Source organism: Lactuca virosa, chromosome 2 (genome assembly GCF_052849685.1).
Source record: "Lactuca virosa cultivar CGN04683 chromosome 2, Lactuca_virosa_CGN04683_v6, whole genome shotgun sequence".
In the NCBI taxonomy this organism is placed as follows: Eukaryota; Viridiplantae; Streptophyta; class Magnoliopsida; order Asterales; family Asteraceae; genus Lactuca; species Lactuca virosa.
Genome location: NC_136427.1, coordinates 32,062,554 through 32,073,535, shown reverse-complemented (window position 1 = coordinate 32,073,535; position 10,982 = coordinate 32,062,554). Strand labels below are relative to the sequence as shown.

Sequence of the window (10,982 nt, the reverse complement as noted above, 5' to 3'; positions counted from 1 at the left end):
GTTTCAAAATCAAAACTTACCATGGACCAAATCCAATAATAAAATAGTTAACAATCTCACAAAATCAAACCTACTAGTTGTCGACAATAAGAAAGCAACTAGAGACTGTAGGATTTCAGAATCCAAAACCCAGAAACCAAAATTGAAATTGTACTGCCTTCTTCATTTTGCTCAACTGCTTTGACTTATTGATTCCGGAGGACCTGAGAGAAACGTAGAAAACCTATAAACTAAAATCAAAAGCATTCGAAACCCCCTCACCCATCTTCTTCAAAACCCAGGTCTTAAAGCTTCAATTTTGTCTATTTGCTGAACCAAAACCCAAAAAACTGACTTGCTTTCTCTCTTGTTGTGTGTGTGTGTGTGTGTTAAACAAAGATCTTATAGCTTCAATTGTGTGTGTTCATCAAGAGACATCAGGGATGTAAGTAGGGATGGAGAGGCTGGAGATCTTCACCTAATAAGTCAATCTATATAGAGACATTTGTTGAAGATACATTGATTTAACGGTGAAGAAATGAACAAGTCTTCCCGTGTAATTCTTCACCCAATCAACTTTCATCAGGAGAGAGAGAAAGAGGGAAAGGGAGAGGGAGACAGAAAGAGAGAGAGGTACGCGGGCCCCTCTTTTTTTAATAATTAAAATAAATAAATAACATTTAAATTTAAAAAAATGAAGGAAAAATGAAAAATAAATACCCCAAGGTATTACAGTCATTTCAGTTTACTGAGGGACCAAATGTACAACGAAACTAGCTCAAAAGGACCACGAAGCCCAAAAAGTCGAGGTTTGGATTAATCCTCAGAAAAAATGCATACGACAGGGACCATTTTTGCAGCTTTGTCTTTCTAAAATGTGCCATAAGGGAACCCATAAAAACATTAATTATGAAAAATATTATCATAATTAAATGTGAGATGCATTAATTATAGTGAATAATTTCCATAACAAATCTATTTCATATTTTTAAATTTGAAATATTTTACATAATTAATACATCTCACATTTAATTATAACTAGAGTTTGGATTGTCCGCGCGATGCTGTGGAAGTCTGGTATGTTGAAAAACACAGGTCAACATGGATAAGGTTTTGGGAGAAATTTTGAGACAACTTTCAACATAGTTACTTTCAACTATAGCCCAAAATTGCAAACTACAATGTTATTTCCTACCACAATGATGCTAATTTATGCAGTTTTATGGTGACGATCTTTAGCCAAATCAAACAACAGAACAACTGTAATTACATCAAACGTTTGTTAATCTTTTATCATCTTTAAAAAATAAGAACATAAGCAGGGTGCTAAAAATATTACAGGTCCAAAGATAACCTTTTGCAGATTGTACCACAAAAGTATAAAAATAAAGTTTCTATCTTAACAATTATGTATAGAATAGGCAGACAAAAATAAAAGTTGAAATATATCATATTTGGTACAATACAAGACAATTAATAAAAATTAATATAATTAATAAAAATTAATATTAATGAAAATGAATACTGTAGAAACAAATTATATAAGGGACGAAAAATGTAACTTCAAAATATAATAAGGGACCTAAATCGCAACTTACAAAATACCAATCACAAAACTTTATAAGAATTATAGATGAAAACTATTATTTCAAAATTAGTTAAGGGGAAAATATGTAAATATAAAAAATTGCTATAAGAAGAGTCAAAATTGTTATTTGGAAATATAACCTTACTTGAATTTTGTATTAAATGCTTTAATAATTATAATATGATATGATTTTGGTAGTTTTGCCTCTAGAAAATGTAAAATCAAATGAAGAGTGATTTCCTCTCACAAACTCATTTTGGCACAGCCCGTTGCGGCGACGAACACATTAGTGAACCATAAATATAAAATAAAATTTCAATTGAAACAATTATTTATGAAGGATAAGGGTAAAAATAAATTTGACATTGTATCTAGATTCGTACACTACATAAATGACAATTATTTAAGAAATTATAAAATGTAATATTTATAAAAACAAAAACTACAAAAACAAATTATGTATGAGACCAAAAGCGTAACTTAAAAATATAGTAAGGGACCAAATTTATAACTTACAAAATACCAACCATTTAACTTTCAAATTATAAGGATAAAAACTATTAGATCAAAATTAGTTTAAGGTAAAGAATGTAAAAACAAATGAAACTGAGGGGCTGAAAATGAAAAAACAAATGAAAGTGAAAGTAGAAAAAAGAAAGTAAAAGAAAGGTTGGTTACCACTTACACTCTCATGTCCGACGACTTAAAATTAGTTTGGGTAAAAAATATAAAACAAAATGAAACTTAGGAGAGAAAAATGGAAAACATAAATAAGAGGAAACAAAATAACGGCTAATTTGCTTACACCTACATTTTCTCAAATCAAACAGCTAAATTCATTTGAAAATAAACAGTAACTTGTTCTCACAAACCTATTTTGGTATTTAATACATGTATAATAATATTTTTCATAATTAATATTTTTTGTATAAACCCTTATATTTAATTATAATACTATTTTTATAATTAATATTTTTTTAATATGAACATTAAGACACATTAAAAAATCTCATAATAAAAACACAAAAACAAATCCTACGTACATTTCAAAGAATAGGTAATAGCATGCTTTTTGTATCTGACATATGCAGTACTCAAACAATAAATATACATTAAAAAAGCTATCTAACATAAAAAAGTAAATTATATGCCCAGATTAAATGTGCCTTACACGATTTGTCAGCATCAATTATTTCTACATTCCATAATTGTGTTTATTCACCAAACATGCTTTTTAGTTTTTACATAATTATCTATCTACTCATATGTCATACTTTCATATCTTTTTTATTTAAACAATTGCTTTTAATTCCATACTAATAATAATAATAAATCTATCCAATATATTCACATTATAGATTATACTTCTAGTTTTTTCTAAACTACAACTTCACACGTTGATTTTTTTATTTTTCAATTATGACAAGTAATATAATTTATATATATACTAATTTAGAACTACATGGTGAACAGGACTTTGATCTCATTGGCTGTTTCTTTTTTTATTTTTTTGATATGCCTGTAATTTTCTTTTGTTTAATGGTCTGCCCCTTTCGTGTCCTTCGTTTGGGAGCCCTCCTGTACACGTGGTGCCGTCGGAATCTGCTCCACTCCTCATCCTTCCACGTTTTCTTCACCGCTTTCTCTATCCCTTCTCAAAGAATAATCATCGCCTCCCCCGTCCAAGGACGGAGAGAGTATTGTCGCCGGCAGCAGTCACGTCCATGTAAGTTTCTGATTTCTTGCACGATTTACGTTCTAATCAACTGTTCGTATTTCTATTTGGGTTCGATTTTAAGAATATCAACGTCTGCTGTGTTGGTGGTGTCTGATTTTGGGTGTTGCGTGTTTTGATGGTTGACGTCCAATTTTATCCGTACTCATTATCCATCGCCTTATTCTTCCATCGACTTCACCTCTACTCGCCCTATTCATCCATCGACTTCACTTCCGTGTATAACAACCCTAAATTCGATCAATCATCGTCTCCGGTTGATACGTGTTCTGTTTTAGGGCTTTTCAAGAGGAACCCGGGTAAGTATTTACCGACGAAGTGAGCAGGAGGGAAAGCATTTACCGATGACATACCAACTGCAAGAGAGGAGGTGGGGCCACTTCAGAATCGTCGTCGACGGTGAAAAACTCATGGTCTCTCTCTCTCTCTCTGTGTCGCTTACTCTCTCTCTCTACATGGATTTTGTTTCTTTTTCTTTTCTTCTCGCAGACAACCATCTCTAAATTTAATTTGTTTGTAAAAAGGATTGTAGGGATCCAGAGGGAAGATGGACTGCGTTTCAGAGGGAAGATCGACTACGACAGGAGCGAAAAACAACTGAATGAAGGTCGACAATCCATGAGGTTCGTTTTCAATGTTTTTTTTTTTTTTTTGGATTTCAAGAGTCCTAAAACCCTAATATTCAACAAATTATCAAGAGAAACAAAAGAAATCAGATGCAAAGCCGTGAACCCAATTTTTAGCGATACAAACTCAAAAGTCAAAAGGCAACATTGTCATCTTTTTTTGTCAAAGGAGTAGAATAAGCTAAAAAATATTTGAATACCATTCCAGACGAAATAAAGAATTTCAAAGTTTTTGTCTCCCTTATAAACTGTTAGTCCAGTAAAAAAATCCAAAAAGATGAGGCAAATGGGGAAAAGATGTCTGATCTGAAATTCATTCCTGTTTTTTTTAAGATATAGTTATCCACTCCTGCTCACAGACAAAAAAAAAATGAGGACTCAAGAACTCGAGGAGCTGCTTCATGTGGTCGGATACTTCCTTCAAAAGGGGTAATATAGTCGATTATCAACTATAAGTTTTTATATTATGTGTATAAATTATAATACTTTTTTTTCTTTGATTACAGATTTGAGGAAATGTCAACAAACAATTACGTTGAAAGCATGTAGCTTTATTATTCTTCAGTTTAGTTACTTCAGGGGTATATTTGTCAACTTTTGCCAACAAATTATTTTCCAATAGTTTTGCTGACCTTTATAAACCATAAACTGAAGTTGATGGTTGGTTTTTGAGTTTTGTGAAGGTCAGAACTCCCCCTATTGAAACCGGAATTGATAATCGATATCAGCGTTCAAGGTTGGGCCTTCATATTTTCAAGGTCTCTTGGCATCTTCTTTTAGTTTTAAATTCCAACCACTATTATTGTTAGTTAACATATCTGTTGTTATATTTTTTTGCAGCCCAGATGCATCCTAATATAATACACATGCCTTTGTTTGTTGCAAATCTGAAAATGGTTAAAATGTTAAATACATGTAACTAACAAAGCTTATGTTTTTTGTTTTTCAGATTTGGCCACTTCCCACCCTTCTTCACTGATTCTAATCCATCACTACACTCTGTGTTTTGAATCCTGGTGTAAAATCTTCCATGTCTGTTATATCTTCTATTAGAGTTAGTTGTTGGTGTATGTTTCAATATGTTACCATCTTCTATCAGCACGAAATTACACAGAAAAACAACAAAAAACCACCGGTTAGTAATTCTTATTAGTTTCTTATGTTGATTAGTTTTTTTATATGTTGATAAAAGCAATGTGGTTTTATATAATTCTGACTATTTTCTATTCCCAAAAAGCTATGAAAAAAAGAGTTTCCGGTTTCGTTTTTCACAATATATTATTCAATATATAACTTAAATGGTGAAAAGGGTTAAAAAGTTTGACTTTGGTTAGTTGTTGGTAGCTTCCTCTACCTCAAAGAAATTGAAATTCGGTAGATAGTATCAATTAGGCTACAAAAAAAGGTGCAAAGTGTAAGAAGTGCAACTCTATTTCCATATCTAGATTTTTTTCACATTTCCTTATTGATTCTTGATTAAAGTGTCTGTCCCTATGTAATCTCCCAGAAGTGACAAAATGGTCTAAACCAATCTTTTATATAGGTGTTTTCTGATTTGGCTATGTTACTTGCTGAGCTGGGTGTGTTGCTTAGTTTTCCTGATGTGGCAGCAGATGTTTTAGAGGAATGTGCAAAGCTTGGTGCAGTTGAATCAGTCAAGGTAGCATTGACTTTTTAATTTTTTTTTTCTAATGTTTATTTTAGTTACTAACATAAGCACTGTACTTTATTACCCTTATGTAAATTATTATATATTAGTATGGTTGTTTTTGTATTGTAGGTTTGTGAAAAACATCCACAAAGGTTAGTTTTGGTAAGATTTAAGAGCAAGCAAGATGCACGAAAGTTTATTGAATTCATGAATCGAAGATGGTAGTTTTTTTATTTTATAAATAATGTGTGTATTTGGTTTTGAGTGTTTTTTTTTTTCATAGGCATTGTACTTTCAATATCTTTCCTACTATAGCATTGCACTTTTATTTTGGCATGCTTTGGTCAGGTTGGGCTTAGGGATGGACATTGCTTTAATGTTCACTCTAATTTGATTTTGCAGAAGTTGAACTGTGAGAATAAAGCTATTTTTTAATTAAAAATAAAGATTTTAAGAGTTTTTCCAACAAAACATTTTAGATTTTATTTTAAACAGAAAACTTCAAATTAAAAAATAATTTCAAACAACTTTTGGTTTTTAGTTTTTAAATAATTGTATATATTTATAAACTAACAATTACTTTTACTAAACATTTCGTATAAATAAAAGTTTCTCCTTTAACTACCAACTTTCAACCTTTAGCCTAGTTTTATGCCCAAAATATATAAAAAAAAAAATACTACAATACAATGACAATTAAATCCATAATAAGATACAATGCATTCTAAAATTTAATCAGTTTACTATTTAATAAAAAAAAATGGATCAATAATTCTTCATGATTCCCCACTAAATAGAGTGGTGGTTTACATGTAGCTTCATTACACCTAATAATTCCACAAAGAACCAAAAATCCTAACTAAATATAAAACTTAAAAAAAAAAATATCAGCCACGTAATTCCCCCCACTTGTACCGTACAACCCAAATGATAATCTTGTTTTCGGATCGAATCCGAAAAAGAAAGCCGATCCGGAAGCATAAAGTGAGAATGTTTTGGGTGGGGAGTAACTTTTGAAGATGACACAAATCCACGTCACATCTGGGCCCAATCGGGTCGGAGGACATATAAAGAGAATATGAATGTTGATAAGGACATGGGCCCACTTTCTGACCCGATAATGTTATATGGACTATCCGTTTCGATGTAACCGGGTCACCATAAAAACACAGCCGCCATAATTGCTGCAATCGCCGAATAAATGTAGGTGTACAACGGCGGAGCTCCGTCAGTTTCCATTGCATCTGCTCCTTCGTATACCATTCCGGTGCTAATCTCCGGCGTCGCTGGAGTCGCCGGAGTTTCTTGCCCCTCCGTTGATTTCTTGCTGTACACAAAAGGTTAATTTTTTATCAGTTAGAAAACTTTTTCTTGAAGGTACAACTTTTTATGCACAGTGTACAACACTTAACGTCTATATTTTCTGAAATTTGTCGTATTCTTCTGAAGTTACCGTTGAATGTAACGGAAAATGAGCCGTTACCGGCGTAAATATCTAGATATAAGATTACCATTGTCTATTCCAAATGACGTTATTACCCTTCTGTGAGAAAATATCGGGTTTGACTTTTATAACGTTAAAGTTATCGTGTAGGCAACTTAAAGTTGGCCATTGGCTTGGCTGTGAGGGCAAAAACGTCTAACAAGATTTGATTTTTTCTAGTGCTAAAACAAATAAAATATACTTCAATATATTTCATTAAAACATTTTAATGTAAATATCTAATTCGATTATTCAATTATTTACAATAATCTTCTTCTTTTAGAAGATATTATATCTAAAATATTATCAAAACCTAGAAACTAAAATTATTTTATATTTATATTGAAGTATTAGTATTATAATTAAATAAATTCTTACACATATAATTATATAATATAAAAAACTTTGATCAATAAATAAATTAATCAATTTAGGTTGCTAATTTTTTTGTATTTTACCATTTTTAATACTAGAATCGTAATTGTTTCCAAATGACCGTTGAACTACCGAATAAAACATCAACGTCTCACAACGACAGGCTTTTTCACGTGTTATTAAGAGAGAACGTGTGGTAAATATGAAGAAGTTGGAGGGTGTTTTATGTAAATTCACCTGGTGGTCGGAGGTGGGCAGAAAGTGACCTGGTAGTCGGCGTCGATACAGGTGAAGGTACTGGTTTTGTCATCGTAAGCATAGCTGTAAGCGCGTGGACAGGCTGTCTTGAACAGCTGTGAATAAGAAGATGGTTTACAAGTATCAGGTGCACCATACGCGCCGCTGCAGCAATCCTCTGGTTTCCCAAAGGCCTCACACGCGCTTTTACACGCGACACCTTCTCCGTCACTGTTCATCACCTTCAACGGTGACGGACACGCGCCGTTTAGGTCCACCATACACCCGGTGTAAGTGCAATTCCGTCCAGATCCACCGCTCGGAGCCACCAGCATCGGGAGGTTATATCCATCAACCAAACTGACATCGAAAAAATCCATTCCACCGTCGCCATCGAGAGTAAATTCAGCTAAGGTGGCGGGAGGAGTAGCGCCGGCACCAGCGCATTCTAGTTTTCCAGATCCGCAATCTCCGGTGCCGCAGGTGAATTTACCGTCTGAATCTTCGGAACAGTGTGTTCGTCCCCAAAACCGACCACCCCAAGACGCCGGCGCGTTGAGTACCTTCGATTCCCCTTTTTGAAGAGCGAAACCTGTAGGCTCAAGAGGTGCAATCCCAGCGTTCGATAAAATGCCTGGCCAAACTGTTTGATCACACTTGTTCACAAATGTAAACGTCGCCGACGAAATTACTCCTACAATTAGCCAAAAGCTTGAACTCAAAACCACTATTCAATTGGAAATTAGAAAATAAAACAAAAATTCGTTGAGCAATAGAAGAGAGTAGCAGAGATTCAAAGTATTAATTGTTACCTTGTATGGAGAATTGTGAGATAGCGAGTATTATAAGACAGATCGATGGATATAATTTAGCCATTGTTGGAAGGTAGAAAATAGATTAATTGAAGCGCCACAGTCTCCAAGGATTGAAAATGGAGAGTTTGTTATCGGTAAGGCGGTCGGAGATTATATATATAGAGAGAGATGAGGGTGGTCAGTGGCGGTGGCTAGAAATGGCTGTGCTTAATAGAGGGTCCCTTTTACTTGCCGTTTCTATCGTAAACTAACAGTAGATTTGTTAGATATTTAAACTAACAGTAGATTTGTTAGATATTTATCAATAATAATAATAATAATAATAATAATAATAATATGAGAAAACTAACAAAAAATCTTAATTATTTTTCACTAGCCAAAATATTGTAATTAGCCAAGGATAGCATAGACCATCTAATTCGTCTATGGTGTTGTGAAGTGTCTTTTGTTTGGTGGTTGAATATAAATAAATAAATAAATAAATCGATTTTGTAAAGGAAACTGTAGGTGATTTACTCATTTATGGGAATGTGGGATGCTCTTTAGTAAAATACAGTTTCTTGCCACGAAAAACATAATCGTAGCCGAGGAAAAAACTTTTACCATTATTAACTAATTATCCAAAAAAAAAAAAAAAAAAACTAATTATCCGACGAATACAATTATTTGCATCAAACAATTAAACAGTCTTTCGACAAAACGATTATGCACTACACTAGTTGGACTCAGAAAATAGTTGCATCAAGCATTCTAAAATCATTTAATTCCAGGAGCATGAAACCCAAAGTATCCAAGCAATAGCTAATAAATATCAATATAGGTTCCAAGCAGCATATAAAAAGCAATTCATTGTCTATAAGGCGTCTCAAATATCAAATATTACCATGTAATTCTTAAAAAGATCATTAATCTATTTACTAGTATGTATTTCTCACAGATCACATATCAACAAATATAATAGGTATAAATATTTCAGGAATCACTTTCCTTTATAAGCTCCGACTGACTGTACACACCTCATCATTTCCCTTTTATATAAACCTCTTTTCTAAAAAGGTTTGTAAAATATTTCGTTCTAAAATAGTCTCTATAAAACACTTTTCTAAAACGGTTTGTAACTTTTTTCTTTTGTATAAAAACATTTTCCAAATTTTTTGTAAAAAATCTTAGATCCTTAGTTTGAGTGTGTAATCACACCAGTGTTCAACCAAATCCGTCAAACCAATGCTCTGTACCAACTTGTAACGTCCCAATTTCCATAACAAAATTTTCATTTATAAATTAGTATACCGATAATACTTATACCCAACAGTATTATAAAAATCCCTTTTTATTTAATCATTGTCAAAACATAGCTTAACTATTCAATCAAGAATATAAAAAGAACATGCGGAAAACTAAAACATGATGTTGATGCGTGTGTACGGTCAAGTCTTAATCTTCTCCCGGTCTGAAGAAGTACCTAAAATTATTTGTAATCAACTAGGTAAGCACGAAGCTTAGTAAGTTCCCAAAATACCATATACCACAATATATATACATGCATACAAATAATGGTTACGACCTTTCGTCATTCTACCAATATCATGTGTATCTAGACTCACGTGATGTCGTCGTTCCATCATCAACACGAGTCTATAGGCTCATGACCATCGTTGTTCTACCCTCAACTCCTCTTACAGACATATAACTAAACTAACAAGTATTCCTATAATAATGTGTGTCTAGACTCAAAATCTGTCGTCGTTCCATTGCCAACACGAGTCTATAGGCTCACGATCGTTGTCATTCTGTCGTCAACTCTTCATACGTACAAATGAACGAATCATATAACCAAACAACCAATCATACAAAGACTATACTAGTCCGCGCTTATAACTCTACTCTAGCATTTCTTATATTCTATTATACATTGATGTGTGTGTGTGTGTGTGTGTGTGTGTGTGTGTGTGTGTGTGTGTGTGTATATATATATATATATATATATATATATATATATATATATATATTGTAACACATAGTATAGTGAGATAGCTCACCTGGACAATTATTCAGGCGGCTATCAATAATCCAACTGGCGAATAGGTGCGCCAACCACATATTAATGTATAATACTATAACTAATCAATATATAAGGAAATCAGATGATAAAAGCTAAATCCTTCACTAATCCTAATAATATTGAGTGACTATCAAATGAGGTTTAGTCGATCAAGACAGTCGGGAGGCAAGATCATTTTGGCTTATATTTTTCTTGAAATCTAACAGCCAAGCCAATGTGCATATCCTAGATACCACACATGTAAGTAGATCAATCAATATAAGAACTTGGATTAATGATTAATCTAATTGACAGGTTCATAATAACGACAACAAGTATTCTTCCTATCAGTTGTACTTTAGCGAAAGTGTAACTTACCCGATTGACGTACTCTGAATACCCCTCAGTAGAACTTCGACGCTGACTTTTTATCTTTCTAAAACCTCCAATAG

The 10,982-nt window shown here is 32.9% G+C and overlaps 2 protein-coding genes across 8 annotated transcripts; one reads left to right on the top strand and one right to left on the bottom strand.

The window, feature by feature from the left end:
- Positions 1-3,123: 3,123 nt before the first annotated feature.
- On the top strand, positions 3,124-5,909 carry LOC145156290 (uncharacterized). Of its 7 annotated transcripts, none has more exons than XR_013736593.1 (9): positions 3,124-3,293; positions 3,581-3,715; positions 3,827-3,925; positions 4,288-4,357; positions 4,435-4,509; positions 4,617-4,686; positions 4,878-5,063; positions 5,472-5,588; positions 5,709-5,909. XR_013736593.1 is itself a non-coding variant. In XM_079075723.1 (9 exons), the coding sequence occupies exons 7-9, from the start codon at positions 4,959-4,961 to the stop codon at positions 5,802-5,804; spliced, it is 318 nt and encodes a 105-aa protein (XP_078931849.1). In that variant the 5' UTR covers positions 3,124-3,293; positions 3,581-3,715; positions 3,835-3,925; positions 4,262-4,357; positions 4,435-4,509; positions 4,612-4,686; positions 4,878-4,958; the 3' UTR covers positions 5,805-5,909. The 7 variants fall into 7 exon arrangements, 5 of the variants coding, with proteins under 5 accessions (XP_078931849.1, XP_078931847.1, XP_078931848.1 ...); XR_013736594.1 differs by having other exon boundaries at positions 4,268-4,357; XM_079075723.1 differs by having other exon boundaries at positions 3,835-3,925; positions 4,262-4,357; positions 4,612-4,686.
- Positions 5,910-6,301: 392 nt separating this feature from the next.
- On the bottom strand, positions 6,302-8,736 carry LOC145159009 (Pathogenesis-related thaumatin superfamily protein). Its single transcript, XM_079077896.1, has 3 exons — positions 8,487-8,736; positions 7,675-8,368; positions 6,302-6,906 (listed from the first exon to the last, which is right to left on the bottom strand). Exons 1-3 carry the CDS (start codon positions 8,548-8,550, stop codon positions 6,735-6,737), a joined length of 930 nt encoding a protein of 309 aa, XP_078934022.1. The 5' UTR covers positions 8,551-8,736; the 3' UTR covers positions 6,302-6,734.
- Between the last annotated feature and the right edge of the window lie 2,246 nt (positions 8,737-10,982).